General features: G+C 35.4%; 4 protein-coding genes across 5 annotated transcripts; 2 read left to right on the top strand and 2 right to left on the bottom strand.

The window, feature by feature from the left end:
* Nucleotides 1–266: 266 nt before the first annotated feature.
* On the top strand, nt 267–3,181 carry LOC146908519 (protein FAR1-RELATED SEQUENCE 5-like). Its single transcript, XM_085729277.1, has 2 exons — nt 267–1,207; nt 1,662–3,181. Exons 1-2 carry the CDS (start codon nt 325–327, stop codon nt 3,179–3,181), a joined length of 2,403 nt encoding a protein of 800 aa, XP_085585403.1. The 5' UTR covers nt 267–324.
* Nucleotides 3,182–5,428: 2,247 nt separating this feature from the next.
* LOC146908518 (uncharacterized) lies at nt 5,429–6,908 on the bottom strand. The gene is made up of 4 exons (XM_085729276.1): nt 6,745–6,908; nt 6,274–6,460; nt 6,058–6,183; nt 5,429–5,965 (listed from the first exon to the last, which is right to left on the bottom strand). The coding sequence occupies exons 1-4, from the start codon at nt 6,789–6,791 to the stop codon at nt 5,429–5,431; spliced, it is 897 nt and encodes a 298-aa protein (XP_085585402.1). The 5' UTR covers nt 6,792–6,908.
* Nucleotides 6,909–7,165: 257 nt separating this feature from the next.
* On the bottom strand, nt 7,166–9,113 carry LOC146908517 (uncharacterized). Its single transcript, XM_085730658.1, has 3 exons — nt 7,847–9,113; nt 7,527–7,754; nt 7,166–7,419 (listed from the first exon to the last, which is right to left on the bottom strand). The coding sequence occupies exons 1-2, from the start codon at nt 8,993–8,995 to the stop codon at nt 7,647–7,649; spliced, it is 1,257 nt and encodes a 418-aa protein (XP_085586784.1). The 5' UTR covers nt 8,996–9,113; the 3' UTR covers nt 7,166–7,419; nt 7,527–7,646.
* A 1,157-nt stretch (nt 9,114–10,270) lies between these two features.
* Nucleotides 10,271–15,649, top strand: LOC146908516 (polygalacturonate 4-alpha-galacturonosyltransferase-like). Of its 2 annotated transcripts, none has more exons than XM_085730657.1 (10): nt 10,271–10,531; nt 12,108–12,142; nt 12,239–12,298; nt 12,393–12,515; nt 12,613–12,676; nt 12,757–12,800; nt 13,132–13,466; nt 13,542–13,899; nt 14,094–14,675; nt 15,004–15,649. In XM_085730657.1, the coding sequence occupies exons 1-10, from the start codon at nt 10,411–10,413 to the stop codon at nt 15,286–15,288; spliced, it is 2,007 nt and encodes a 668-aa protein (XP_085586783.1). In that variant the 5' UTR covers nt 10,271–10,410; the 3' UTR covers nt 15,289–15,649. The 2 variants fall into 2 exon arrangements, with proteins under 2 accessions (XP_085586783.1, XP_085586782.1); XM_085730656.1 differs by having other exon boundaries at nt 12,754–12,800.
* Nucleotides 15,650–15,940: the final 291 nt, after the last annotated feature.

Here is a 15,940-nt window from a genome sequence, read left to right as displayed (position 1 = left end):
TACATCAGTTAATTTGATTCAATCTGTGAGTTTTTAATTCAATGTGAATATTCAACTGTGAGTTTTTAACTCAATGTTATAAAACTGATGATTGAATCATTTAAAATAACTGTTGGAGTATGAGTGTTAGGGATAATTTGATAGCAATTTAGCTTATTACTCACCAAAACCATTTCCACAGGCCAATGGTTTTGGAGTACAACTCACCAAAACCATATGCACAAGCCAATGGTTTTAACATAGTTTTTCAGAGTTTTTCAGTAGTTTCAATTTATCATATCTAATGGTTTTTTTTGTTCTTAATAGTGTTTGTTGCTGTTTTCAATGGATTTGATATCAACTTCATCTGAAAGTGGACAATTGACGGTTGAAAATTCAGTTATTGATGCGGATAGTTCTCAATGTTACTCCTTTAGTGATAAAGAATCATGGAAGTCTTTGGTCTTTAAATCTATAAAAGAGATTGAAGATTTTTATTTTAATTATGCATATAACACTGGATTCTCTGTTAGGAGTATGTTGAAGTCCAAGAACAATTCACAAAATAAGAAATCGGATAAGGTACATTATGTGCGTTATGCTTGTAATAAAGAAGGTTTCAAGAAGGGAAGTCTGCTTAATCCTAAAAACAGGCCAACATGTGACAGTCCAGTTCTTGTTGAGTATGAGAAAGCTAAAGAAAAACCAGAGGAAAGGGTTGGTTGTAAAGCTGGAATATATTTGAAGTTGGATGAAGCGTTGAATGTCTATAAGATATATAGGTGGGTAGTTGATCACTGTCATCCATTACATAAAGCAGAGCATTTGCGCTACTTGAGATCATTTCGAGAAGTAAATGAAGTTCAAGGACAACTTGCTTTAATAAATTCTAAAGCTGGAATGTCGATGAGAACATCTTATGAAGTGATGGGTGAAGGTGTTGGAGGCACGGAGAATCTTCCTTTTCGATTTTCGGACTTAAAGAACTATCTAATGATGACTCGTCAAAAGGAGATGGTGGCTGGTGAAGCAACTGTTATTCAAGAATTCTTTAGAAATGAAGCTCTCTCGAAACCAGGTTTTTACTATGATATCCAAGTTGATGCTGCAGAAGACATATCTAGTATTTTTTGGGCAGATGGAATTATGCAACAAGATTATGCTCTATTTGGTGATGTTGTCAGTTTTGATACAACTTACCGAACAAACAATAAATATCGGCCATTAGGTTAGTATTTTGTACTTCTCACAGTTTTTAATTCTTATATTCTTGAAATTTGAATGAATGTTCTGGTTTAGAATTGAAGGCTCTGGTATATGTGTGTTAATTTGGCTCTTGTGTGTGTTTAGAATTGAATGTTTATATTGATTGAAGGTTTAGAATTTAATGTTCTGGTTTATTGGTGATCCTATCTTGACTTAGAATTTGTGCTCTGTACAGCCATGGAAAGATCATATGTGTTTTTTTATCGATGATAAATAAATAGCTCTTTCCGTGTTTGCGAGTTTAGACATCTCGCTTGAGAAGTTGTGCTATGTCCAGCTATGCAAAGATCATAGGTGTTTTTTTGTGTTTTTTTACAGTTGTTAAATGAATAGCTTTTTCTATTTACACAGCTCAATGGTTTTATATTTTTTAAATATGTTGTATTTTGTTCTGATTTGGTTCATTTACATTTCAGCTGCCTTTCTTGGTTTTGACAATCATCGTAAGAGTGTGTTATTTGGTGCTGCGCTACTGTATGATGAGACATCAGCTACTTTTGATTGGTTGTTTACAACTTTTTTGAAGTGTATGTCCAATAAGAAACCTCAAACCATATACACAGACCAGGCTGGTGCGTTGTTGAAGTCAATTCCGAATGTTTTTCAAGGTGTTTTTCATGGTCTTTGCTCATGGCACATGGGAGAGAATGCAAAGAAAAATCTCGGCTCTCGTGCAAACAGTGCATTTTTCGATGAGTTAACTAATTTGGTTTCAAATGTCGAAGATGAATCAGATTTCGACTACAATTGGGATCAGATGATGAAAAACTGTTTTAATGGAAGGCCTACTTCAGACTTTAAGTGGCTTGTTCAAACTCATTCAAATCGTATGCATTGGTCTTCAGTTTGGGTGAGGTCACATTTTACAGCTGGTTTGAAAACGACTCAGTTAAGTGAGTCTTTCAATGCTTTTCTTCGTGGATTTTTGCAGCCAGACCATTCACTTGTTCGATTCTTTAGTCATTTCAACATTATGGTTCAGAGAATGAGGGATAATCATGCTGATTTGGACTTCAAGGCTGCAAACACTAGAACAAAAAATAATTATCCCAACAGTCAGCTTATGCGGTCCGTAGTAAACAAGTATACACCATCTTGCTTTTCATTTATTCACAGTCAGTATGACCTTTCCTTCAAATACTATTTTGAGGAGGACACAACAAAAGGGTCTGAATTGAACAAGTTCTTCAAAGTTTTTACAATTGAGAAGGTTGATTATAATTACGACGATGTTGATAATGATAATGAGAGGGTTTCAAATGTTGATGTTTTAGATGCAGAACTTGAAGGAAACCTTTCCCCAAGGTTTGAAGATCATAATCGACTTGATGAAAGGGTTGTCACAGTCGACATTAGGAGCAAAAGTTTTACTTGTTCATGTCGTATGTTTGAGAACCGGGGTTTCTTATGTCGACATGTTTTCAAGATTTTGGAGTTCTTAGGTGGTCATGTGCAATATCATTTTTTGAAGACTATACCTGCACAATATGTTTTAAAGCGGTGGACTAGAGATGTGCGTCCGTATGTCGATAAGCTGAAATCTACCATGAATGTTGGCACTAAAGACAACACTCAAGCACAACGATATCAACAAATTTGTGCTGTTACAGTCCAGCTTTCTACACGTGTTTGCGCAGATGCGGAGGCATCTGAAATATTTCTCAACGGTGTTCTTGAGGCAGGGAAAAAGGCAGAGGAGTTTCTTATTTCTAAAGGTATTCATACAGATCGATCATCCGTTACGCCTTCTAAGTCTTCAAAAGCAGTTGCTGTCTGTGAGCCATCTGTTGGGACTGCACCAAAGTTCAAGGAAAGACCAAATCCAATTAGGTCAAAGAAGCGACTTAAAAGTGATTATGAAAAAGCTAGGGCAAGACAGAAATTCCTTATAGCTCGGAAGAATCAAAAGAAAGATGATGAGGCTTTAACAATTTAAGCGGGCACTGATTGTTTTTTTTGTTATAAGTTAGGAAAGATGATGAGGCTTTAACTAAAAAAGCGGTCACTTATGTTATATGTGATAAGTTTGTACTAGATTTTATATCAAATTCTTGATTGTTATGTATTGGTTTGAATATTATATTATCTTCTGGAAACTATACATTTTCACGTTTGTTGGTTTTTACGTATTTATTATTATATCTTGGTACAAAACCATTAGATTGTTAATTTGGTTTCATATAGTACACTATCAAAACCATTAAACCATAATTATGGTTTAGTTAAGATTTTCAATTCTGAGTTAAGTGGATAAATTACTGAGTTTTGCAATTTGCTTCAATATATTCAAGTGATAAAATTAATAGTAAATGATGTCAATTCTGATGTAATGCGCGGTGACAATATTACTATGTTTTCGAAATTGAAACCACTCATTCCTTGAATTCTTTCATGATGTGGCATGTTGAGAGCAAAGAGGAAACAGATGATATAAATTAAAGTCATAATCAAACAAGGCATTTTTAAACAATGTAGCATTATTGGAAAAACATACTAATATTATAGTTCCAAACATTACAAACCATACTAACATTATAAATCCAAACATAACAAAATTAAAAATACTTATACAGAAATATTATGAAAACATAAATATGATTACTAATAAATACTAAGATTACTTTTTTCTTCATCCATAGAACGCCCTGATTTTTGTCCAGCAATCCAACACTTTCTCTCTCCATACCACAAGTTGATTGTACTTTTGCTCCCATTGCTCAACCGCATTCTGCAACGTTGTGTGTAATTCAGTTCCAGCCATAATCCTCCCCGCCAGCTGCGAGTGATGAACCCTTGATGCCTCAAATTTTGTCCCGATCAATTTCCCTTTTTCTTTTTCTTCTGCAAGTGCCTTCTCCAATACTTCGATTCGAGTATCAGAGGCATGCTTTTGCAATGATAGTTCTGTCATTGCTTTTTCAGCAGCGACAAAATCATCATTGAGCACCTTCCATTGTCGTTCGAACACAGCAAGTTCCTGTCTTGCGATGTTTGCATTTAGGGTATCAGTTTCAATGATTGGTAAACCTGCAGCAAACATGTTTTCCAGCTGAAGACATGAACAGACTAATCCTGAATGAACAGGATTGAGGAGGTTTCTTAGTGGACGGATTTGGCTTAAAAGTTGGGAAAATTGGTTTCTAATATTGGCATCGGAATAGAATACTTCAAATGTGTTGTTTACGATGATTTCTCTTATCTGATTTGCAAGATCTGTTGCCCTTGCGATGTCTCCGTTTACAGCAACTGGAAACGAATTTGCAGTAGTGACGTCTTACATTTTTTGTTTTTGAAATCTAAGTGACACAAGACCTTATTCTGAAAATTTGTATGGGAAGCTGATAAAAAATGATTGACAATTATGGTACTAATTCTGAAACATTCTCTAAAGCAACCTCATTATATATAGGAATATGTTAATCCTTATGTTTCAACTTCCCATCCTAAGCAGTTTAATAACCATACTAGGCAGTTTCATTTAGTTTCAACTTCCCTACAAAACCATAGTTAACTCCTTTTTTTAAATTAATTGCATTTTTCAACTGTCCATGACTCTGACTCTTCCATTCTAACCGTTATTATACCTTTTTCCCGTATTTATCTTGGTGGGGCCGTGGAAATTTATGTGTCTCTAATATTTTGTTACAAAACCATTAGGCAGTTATATTGGTTTCACATAGAACACTTTCAAAACCATTAAACCGTATTAATGGTTTCAGTAAAGGTCGTTATTTAAAATTGTTTCTCAATAATAATTTTCATTATTCTTTTATTTTATAAACCATTAAACCACAATTTTACTTAGACAAATGCAGAAATTTGTTTTACAACGGAAGAAACAAAAGAGAGATGATGAAGCTTAATAAATAAAAAAGTGATTACTGATTGATTAATTCGTATTAAGTAATTGTTTTCTATGTTATAAGTTTGCACTATAACACTAAAAATAATTAAACCAAACTTATTGTTTCAATAATAATTCCATCTTTTAAAACCATTTGACAATGATTTTGGTTTCACAATTAAAGCTATCAAAACCATTAAAACAGACATATGGTTTCAGTAATAGTCTCATCATTTAAAACTCCATAAACTTGACAGAAATATATAAATTCATCAACATCTGTGTACAAACTCCTTAAAAAACATTAAAACTCCAAAAAAAAACATTAAAATTAATTCATTATTTAATCGGAGATGCTAGCTTTTCGAGCATTTCTTTGTAGTTTGAAGTTGCTGCCTTCTCCACATGTTGTCTTTTGCTATTGCTTGAGTCAGTTAATATTGTTGAACAGATTTCAATTCTCATATCCATAATTCTAGCAACCTTTCCATTCTCCCCACGCTTTTTCAGTTTGGTCCAACCTTTGAAAGATTCCATTTGTGGATTGCCATCCTCCCATTCAGCAAGAAACTTCATGCAAAACACTCCACAACTGTCTTTATCAGTTTGAATAGGCACCTTTGGTGTTTCCCATGTAAATTTGCTAAACTGGAAAGGCATTGTGATGTTGCTTTTCTTGTACAATTCTTTCACGAATGCTTCCACCTCCTTCAGCCATACATCAAACATTCGTTTGTACACAGTTGGGTCTCCATTCTTCATGTGCAGTGGATCTCCTGCCAAGCTATTCAGGAATTGTAACTTTTGGCTCTTGAGATTCACTACGAAGGATACATAATGACTACCCGGATTTCCAATTATTGCTGGTGTCATTATCTATTTCATCAGTAAAAAAAACAATCAACATCATATAATTCAAACAATTAATGTGTAGAAATCTTTCAAAAATAAAATGAACGTAGTCTCACATATTCTAGACATGAAGGGTCAATAGCTTTCCAATCCATGTATTTGAACTTTTTCAGCTTTTGGATGAATCGTTCAAATGCAACCTTTTCTGTTATATTCAGGGCATCAGGTCTTTCCAAGTCAACCTGTTTATATAAAATGAGTCAAAATCAATTTCAAAAAGAACTAAACATTATGTATTTAAAATTTTAACATTCATGAAATGTAATGCATACATAATTCATGAACGGTGTGACCAGTCTTGTCATTTTGTCAGCTGGTTGTTGATTCCAGTTCAAGCAATTCACCCAGGCATTTATAACGAAGCATGACACCCATTCATCTTTTTTAAGTGTGCACAAGTCTCTTCTTTGTAGAGCGTAAGCATGAGCGTTGTTTTCCGAGCAGTACAAAAACTCCTCCCTACATTATTATAAAGCATTTAGCGTTTGTACTAATACGATATTATATGATATTAGAAACTGTAGTATAGCCAAATAAACATTAACAGTGTGACTCATCATCTTCATTATCACCTGGATGATCAAATAAAACCATTAAATACAGCCAATGGTTTTGGAGGACAACTAACCAAAACCATTTACACAGCACAATGGTTTTAGCATAGTTTTCAGAGTTTACCAAAGTGCTAACGAAGTACTAATTCATATAATATGCCAATAAATATTTAAAATGGTTTTCCTTACTCATTAAGTGAATTGCTCCATGCAAATGTTGATATGTCCTTTTGCATCTTATTGCATTTTGACTCGTAGACAGCTTCATCATAAGGGCTTTCAAGGTATTTCGATTTCTTTACAGCTCTTCTTTTACGCTCAGGGGCTTTTCCAGATATGTCATGCTTGGTCTTTCTTTTGGAACATCAAAAAACTCTGGAAACCTCAAGATTGTTTCCTGTGTAACGAAAATATTGCATGCTTTACTCACTGAATCATCAAGGATTTTGGCATCAATCTCATTCTCTCCATCATCATCATCAATATCATATGATACATCTTTGTCATGATTTTCTTCACTGAATTAAACATTTTCTTATATGTGTCAATCTTATGCAGATATCAAACATTAAATCATGTTAAGACTTAAAATTACATGCAGTACCTTTTTTCCCTTCCAGTGCTTCCATCCCCTCTATTTTCTTCACTATCAGGTGCTTCCATACTTTTTTCATGACTTGAACTGTTATTCTCGTCGTGTTCAGGTTGAACTTCAATTGGACTGTCGTTGGTTGTATCTTTTGGAACATCATCATTTTCCCCAGAAGTTTCAACATTTCCCTCAGCTATTCTTCTTTCCAAGGTTTCAGCAGTTGTAGTGTAGATTTGTATGCAAGACCTACAATGATTAAGATGCATCTGTGCCTGCAAAATTTTTATGTATATGTACTATTAGTATTTTGAAAAACATATGTCTGTTTCAATGGTTCTGATTAGCTTTAATTGTGAAACCATTTTTATGTATATCTCACCTTAGAGAGTGGGCAAGTATCTGCATCAAAACACAATACAAGGGGACCTTCAATTGTGTTGTGCAGTCTGGTTACGCCGGCTGTCAGTCCATGCTCGAGTCCCATAATGTCATAGACCTTCTAAAGTTCTTGGTTTGCCGCCATGACATCCCAATCACGAAGTGATGGCCGCTTGTATTGCCCTGTCAGAAAAGGACTTCTCTTCCCCATTTTGTCCATGTAATTAATCTGCACAATAAAAACATGCACATACATAATTTAAAAATCTAACACTTATTTTTTTAAAAAATACAAATATACAGAATATATAATATGATCACCATTAGGAAGTGGAAGTCCGCTAATGGATTTGCAACTTCCGGATTTTGCAGGCCTTCTTTCATATATTCAAGAACATGGGAACACCAGTTATAAGATGATACCCCAGCTGGATCTTCAAATATGTGTGCATATTGGAGAGATACAAAGCTACTATTAGTGGGGCACAAAATATTGTGAATGATATAACAGATTGCACCTTTCACCCACGCATTTGGTTTCTCAAGTGTCTTCAGTATTCTCTCCAATTCTGTCACCCTCACAGAAGCCGAATAAGTTCCAGTCAGACCTAATTCTTTCCTTAATTTCTTTATTGCTTCCTCAGAACAGAGATCCACGTTAATCTTCTTCCCTGCCACTGGAAGCTCATACACCCTATGTACATCTTCCTCTTTCAATGGAAGTACCTCATTCTTGCTTAATACAATCCACATGTTATCTTTGTCAAAGTTTTTAACAACCCAATCCACAAAGAAAGTGTGGATTCTTTTCCAGTTGCAGATATGCAACATTCCACCAAAGCCAGACTTATTCAAAACCTCAATGATCTCTGTTTTGTTTCTCTTTCGATATATTGAATTCATAATTTCATATACCTTAGGTATACTCAGCTTGTGCCTCAGTCTGTGCTTTGCATTTTCCTCATTCAAACTTCCTTCATCAGAATCTTCACCATCATTTTGTTGTTTCCTTTTCTTATGCCTCTTTTCCTTACTTCTAGCATCTTCTTTCTGCTCCTTATGTTTATCACCACCGGATGATGAACCAGTGACCTTTTTCTTTGCCCTTAGCCTCTCTTGTTCATCCTCCAATTGTTCTTCATTCTCTTGTTTCCTTTTTTTATTCCTTGTTATGTGATGCTTCTTTTCTTTGCCCTTAGCCTCTCTTATTTTATGCTCCTTACTTTTATCACCACCGGATGATGAACCAGTGACATTATTTTGTTCATCCTCCAATCGTTCTTCACTCTCTTGTTTCCTTTTGTTACTTCTGGTTATGTGCTCCTTATTTTCTTTGCCCTTAGCCTCTTTTTTTTTTATGCTCCTTAGCCTCTCTTGGTTTATGCTTCTTCTTTTTGCCTTTAGCCTCTCTTTTTTTATGATCCTTATTTGTATCACCAACAGATGATGAGTCATTGATATTCTTTTCATCCTCCTCCTCCATTTGTGTAAGTCCTAAACTGAATGATGGCAATGTACCTTCCTCTGTAGTTTTTTCCACCTGGATGATCAAATAAAACCATTAAATACAGCCAATGGTTTTGGAGTACAACTCACCAAAACCATTTGCTCAGCACAATGGTTTTAGCATATTTTTCAGAGTTTACCAAAACCATTTGCTCAGCACAAGTGCTTACAAAGTACAACAACAATACTATAATTGAACCAACTTATATCATGAACAAGATCTACATGATCAATTTTCCAATAGTAACAAGATCTACATGATCAATTTACATCATGAACAAACAAACAACAACAACACTATAATTGAACCAACTTAACACTTTGAAACCATTTCCACAGCAAAATGGTTTCATAGTGAAACTCGCAGAAACCATTTACACAGGCAAATGGTTTTGACATAATTTTTAAACAAAACATTCTATAATAAGCACATTTAATCACTCTGAAACCATTAATTTGACTTCATTTTCCCTAATTCGAAATTAGAATGTCAATTTAGGGTTACACAGATGCAGTTACTTTCCAACTAAACAGAAATGGTTACACAGATGCAGTTACATAATTGTAATAATTTCAAAGCACAAGATAAGTTCAAACCTGTTTAAACCTCATTTTTGATGAGTTTTGTTGAGTTTTGTTGAGTTTTAAAGTTCAGTTTCAAACAACCGTAATGATGAAGAAGATGCTTGCGTGAAGTTGAGAATGCTTGCACGAAGGTGATGTTGACGATGATGAAATGCGGTGCTGATGATTATCGTGAAAGACGGTTACGGTGGCGGTTATGGTGTAGAAAGTTGGAAATGCGAACGATGGTGACGAAATCTGCAGAAAACGACGACGGTGATGATGATTGTGAACTATGACGGTGATTTTGACGGTGGAAAAGGACGACGGTGATGAAGTTGGTGAACGCCGGTGCCGGAAACTGTTACAGGCGACGATGAGGTTGTTACAGGCGAGAATGTTATAAAAGTTTCCGTTGCAATTTGGTTTTGTTTTGCTCTTAGGTGAAGAAAGCAATTTCAGTGGTGTAGAAAGCAATTTTCGCTTGGGCTTGGTTTAGTGGGCCGGATCCGGTGTAGGCTTATGCATGGTGCATAAGTTTTGCTTATGCACCATAACCACTCCCAATAAAAAATAGAAAAGGAAAATGACAGCTAGAGAAAGTGTTTTGTAAACAAAACAAAAAAAAGGTAGAGAAAATAAAATAAAAGAAAAAAAACAAGAGAGAGATAGATCATAGAAGATTTAGATTGGCATTCACATTCACACATAGTGCTTGCACTTTCAGCGTTAATCATGGAATCGGATTTGTACTAACCATTACGCCATAAACCCTCTTTCTCTCTCTTCTCAATTCAGATCCATACACACATACAATGCCGCTCAACAACAGAACCAAAGGAGGATCTTCTTCTCCTCTTCTCGCTCTTGTTCTTCTCTGTCTTCTCGCTCCTCTCATCTTCTTCTTCGCTTCATCTCTTCACACTTCTTCTTCCGGTTCATACTCTCTCTCTCTGATTTTATTTTTATTGAATTTTTCTATACCCATTTCGTGTTCTGTTTCTATTATGCTGATCCTTGATTAAAATTCAGTAATGGGTATTCGTTAATTTATTGTTTTTGTTCAATTTGGTAGTAGTGTAGTAGAAGGTTTCTTGATTTCAATTCATTGATAACAAAATGTTATTTTTTTGGTTGTAAGATCTGTGCTTGCTATGGAAGTGTTAAGTAGTGCAATTGGGTTTTGGTGATTTAATTAAACTTTGCTTTGTTCTAGATGTTATCTCTTTTCTTGATTTTTTATTTGGAATCTCTCTCTATGTTGTAGTGACCATTGATGATAGTGTTAGTGTGTGTTTTCATTTGTTAATCAACTGAATTTGGCTACTGTATTGGATTTAGATGCTGGGGTGGTTTGAAATTTGAAGCACTGTGTGGTTAAGTTCACTTTAGGAGGAAATTAGTTTAAGGTTCTAGTGATTCTGAGATAAAAAACACATTTGCAGGGTTGAGTGTCGAATGGTGGCAAGAGTATATACTTAGCTTAAGTTCATTGGCATCATCATTATTATAATTTTGTAAATGGAATTTGGAAGCAATACTTGTAAATTAAGAATTTTGTAGATCAGTGCACTATTGCGGAATGACCTACCAGTGGTAGGATTCTCTGTGATGCCATCTCCCTATGAGCCAGCTCGCCTTCAGCAGTGGCAGTTGTCACGGTCGCGAATTGTGGCCATCCCGCTATCCGATATACTGCTATAGAGTTTATAGGGTTCGGCACGACACGTCGCTATCTGGGATTAACAAAACTAAAATAGAAATTTATTAATATTTTTTTCTTTACTTTAGATACCCTAGGACTTTGTGAGGTTAGCAAAGAGAGAAACTGCATTGTGATGTATGCATTGTATTAAATGGGAACAGCCGATAGGGAATGGCTACAATGGTTGATAGAGGAATGCTAGCAACACTTACTTTTCAACACTCTCTCCAACACTCACTCTATTATTGCATAAAATCAATATATGTCCCACCACTTTGTGTGGGTTCAATTTTCAAAGTGTAGACCCACAAGGATTTAAACCAATAAGAGAGTGAGTATTAGAGAGAGTATTCAAAAGAGAGTGTTGCTAGCATTACTCATGGTTGATATGATAAGTCGTACCTTTGCTACTCATTAATGATGTTTTTCATGAAATGTATCTCACTTTGCTTATGCCTCTGTTGCTGTTTCGCTCTTGTACTTCCTCGGTTTAGAACTCATTGGTGTTTTTAACTGAATCAACATTGTGTTTCAAACATATGATCCTTCTATTATATGGATGCTCTAGAAAGTATTGATCTTGTCCTGTTTAAACACAAATATGGCTCAGTTTGTTTGTGAATCCTCATCTTTTGTTGTTAAGGACTTTTAATTATGAAAATTAAGAGATTTAGTGTAATGTCCTTGATGTGAGGAGGAAGAAATAGGAGTAGCATTCTAATAATATAATTGGCATCGCTATGAATTTCTCTTACGCGCATATACATGAGTTTATGTTATAGTAATTACTTCATTTACATTATGCAGATCACAATGATATCTCCGATGTTACAAGCCAACAGGTAGCTCGTTTTATACATTTTCAGGTTCATTGGTTATACAGATGAATGCATACAATATCTAGCCATTTTTTTACCCTATGTTGTTGGCTGTTGCAGGCTACCAAATGGAGAGAACAGAAGGCACTACACGACCTTAAATCTCTTTTTCCAAAAGAGGTAAGCACATGCTGACATCACTCTTGTTTTGTCTTTCGTAATATTTTCATGCAAGAGTTATCCTCCCAACCTTCTAATCAATACCATATTGTAGGTTCTTGATGTTATTATGTCCAGCACGAATGATATGGGGCCTTTGAGTCTAGAAAATTTCCGAAATAATCTTTCTGCTTCTTGGAGAGTTGTTGGGTCAAAGACTTCAAACGCAACAAATCAGGTTAGGATTACTGATGTGCTTCTGCTTGAAAGTTTGATTTCCCCTCGAAAGGCATTATTGTCCTATTGCTACTGATTTTAATGTTTTTTAATTAAAGCTAAACAACCCAGAAACACATCTTAGACAAGAAGTTCAAAAGGAGAAGGAAGGAAGATCTTCAGGTTGTATCAGATACTATCAGTTAATATCCCCATGCTTTATTTTATTTCACCTTCTCATTAATTTTTCATTAATGCAGCAGGTCTTCCTCAGTGGACTGATAGTCCCGTAAGGCTAGCCAGAAGGGTGAGCATCATTCTTGGATATTTATCTTTTTTCACTTAGCATTTTAGATACCATTAACTAAATTGTGTTTGTAGTGAAGAGTAATCTCCCATACCTTTTAATGTGGTGCTTGTGATAGTGACAAAAAAAAAGCCTTATCATATACAAATAGCATGATATAATAATATAATTCTTAGCAGACCCCAACCTACAATAATAGTAGCCTTGATGAAGTATGATGTTCTGTTTGAAAATATTGTTTGACCTGTGGAGCGAGTTTTCTTTATTTAGAGAACAACAAATATATTCTTAAAGTAAACTTTGTTTTGCTCTTTTTTAATATCTTCTGCAGCAATTAATAGAGAAAAGGATGGCAAAGCGGGCTGCTGAGTTGGTACAACAGGATGATGAAGTTATTGTAAAACTTGAAGATTTAGCTATTGAACGTTCAAAATCAGTTGATTCAGCAGTTCTAGGTAAATACAACCTTTGGAGGAAAGAAAATGAAAATGAGAATGCTGATTCTACCGTTCGGTTGATGCGAGATCAGATCATTATGGCTAGGGTATACTTGAGTATTGCAAAGATGAAGAACAAGCTTGAATTGTACCAAGAACTGCAAACACGGCTTAAAGAGAGTCAGCGTGCTTTAGGTGAGGCAACTTCTGATGCTGACCTACACCAGAGGTATGCACAATTTTCTGAAGTGTATAAATATCTGCATCTGTTTGTATATACACTAACCTAATTAATTATCTTTAGTGAACATGAAAAAATCAAAGCAATGGGCCAAGTTCTTTCTAAGGCGAAAGATCAATTGTATGACTGCAAGTTGGTTATTGGGAAAGTAAGGGCAATGCTACAAACTGCTGATGAGCAGGTTAGAGGCTTGAAGAAACAAAGCACATTCCTTAGTCAGTTGGCTGCCAAGACCATACCAAATGGAATTCACTGCTTATCGATGCGCCTTACCATAGATTACTACCTCCTCCCACCTGAAAAGAGAAAGTTCCCTATGACTGAGAATTTGGTTAATCCCAGTCTTTATCATTATGCCCTATTCTCAGACAATGTTTTGGCTGCATCTGTTGTTGTCAACTCAACTGTTGTGAATGCAAAGGTAAAGAACTAACAGTCTTTTATGATACATGTGCTGGTGTGTATGTTTTTCAAGCACATTCCTTTTTAAAGATGATGGATTTGAGCTTGGATCCACGTGTTTTGCTTGCAACAGTCCATCTATTATTTGATAAATAATATTATTAAACCCAACCCTTCATTCATTAACTTATGTTGTTGTCTTTGACATTGCAGGATCCTTCAAAGCATGTGTTTCACCTTGTTACTGATAAACTAAATTTTGGAGCCATGAATATGTGGTTTTTATTGAATCCTCCTGGTAAAGCTACAATCTATGTTGAAAATGTTGATGAATTTAAGTGGTTGAACTCATCTTACTGCCCAGTCTTGAGACAGCTTGAATCTGCGACAATGAAAGAGTATTATTTCAAGGCAGGCCACCCATCCACTACTGGTGCTTCTAATCTCAAATACAGAAATCCAAAGTATCTTTCAATGCTCAACCACCTGAGGTTCTATCTTCCACAAGTTTATCCGAAATTGGATAAGATTCTTTTTCTTGATGATGACATTGTTGTCCAGAAGGATTTGACTGGATTATGGAATGTGGATCTTCATGGAAAAGTTAACGGTGCAGTTGAAACATGTGGTGAGAGCTTTCACCGATTCGACAAATATCTTAACTTTTCAAATCCACATATTGCAAAAAACTTTGATCCCAATGCTTGTGGTTGGGCATACGGAATGAACATGTTTGATTTGAAGGTGTGGAAAAAGAAGGACATTACTGGCATATATCACAGGTGGCAGAATTTGGTGAGCAAATTGAACATAACATCGGTTTACATCATGTTTCTATTCTCGGAATTGGCTTCTCTGCAACCACATAGTACTGCACGCAACCACGAATCTCGAATCTCGGCTGTTGGATATCAGATGACTCTTATTCCAATTTCTATTTTAAAACTAATTTGAAGAAGTCAGAATGTGAGCCGTCTGATCCTCAGCCAACAGTCTAGATTCCTTGGTTGCAGGACTGTGTGCTTGCCCTAACTGTAGGGAATCATGCTCTGTCTATCTTCACATAAATAGACAAAACAAATGTGATCTTTCACTGACCATTTTTTTTCATGTTTGATTTCAGAATGAAGACAGGGTACTATGGAAATTAGGGACATTACCTCCAGGGCTAATGACATTCTATGGATTAACACATCCGCTAAATAAATCATGGCATGTACTCGGTTTGGGTTACAGTCCAAGTATAGATCGTACGGAGATTGAGAATGCAGCAGTTGTACACTATAATGGTAATATGAAGCCATGGTTAGAGATAGCAATGACAAAGTATCGTCCTTACTGGACCAAATATGTCAAGTATAACCATCCTTATCTTAGGAACTGTAAGCTAAGTGAATGGTCTGGATAACACCAATTCCTAAGTACAAAGAACACTCTTTTTCCTCCAGAATATACATACCCCAGCCTTCTGTCTCCTTTTTAACCTGGCAATCTCAAGTGAAGTGCCTTGTTAGAGTATGATTGAATTGTCCAAGTGATAGAGTCAATGCTTGTGTTCTATCTGCCCTTGCTTCGCCATCTCTATCCCACGCCATTGCCATTGATTTTTGCTTTTCATTCATTTAATTTGTTTACACCATTCTCACTAATTTGAGACAAGGTACAATAAATAGTATACCTTGTTTACTTATAAAGATCCTTCATTGTATACTCTGATGCTACGGATGGACTAGAAATTGAATTATATAATTTTATGTATTCTTTCAGAAGTAGCTTTCTTGTATGGTTTTGAAGGAGTAAATTAAGGTCCTCCAAGTAGCTTTCTTGCAGTTATTTTAATTTATGAGTTAATGATCAATCAACTAAATTAAATTGAGCAGTAACTTAAGCTCTGTTCGCGAGGATTTTTGAAGTAATAAAATGCATAATTCAAAATAATTTACATTAGCCATCATATGAATCTAGCTACTCCAATAGATGATATTTTATGTTGTTCATTCCATGCAGATGTTAAGATATTTTAGAAAGTAATAGCTCAGTTGGTAAGGACAATGCATAAA

Source organism: Medicago sativa, chromosome 7, assembly GCF_051527215.1.
Source record: "Medicago sativa cultivar Bolivia chromosome 7, Bolivia_mono, whole genome shotgun sequence".
Taxonomy (NCBI): Eukaryota; Viridiplantae; Streptophyta; class Magnoliopsida; order Fabales; family Fabaceae; genus Medicago; species Medicago sativa.
Note: the sequence above shows the minus strand (reverse complement) of the source record. Positions and strands in the feature narration are given on the sequence as shown.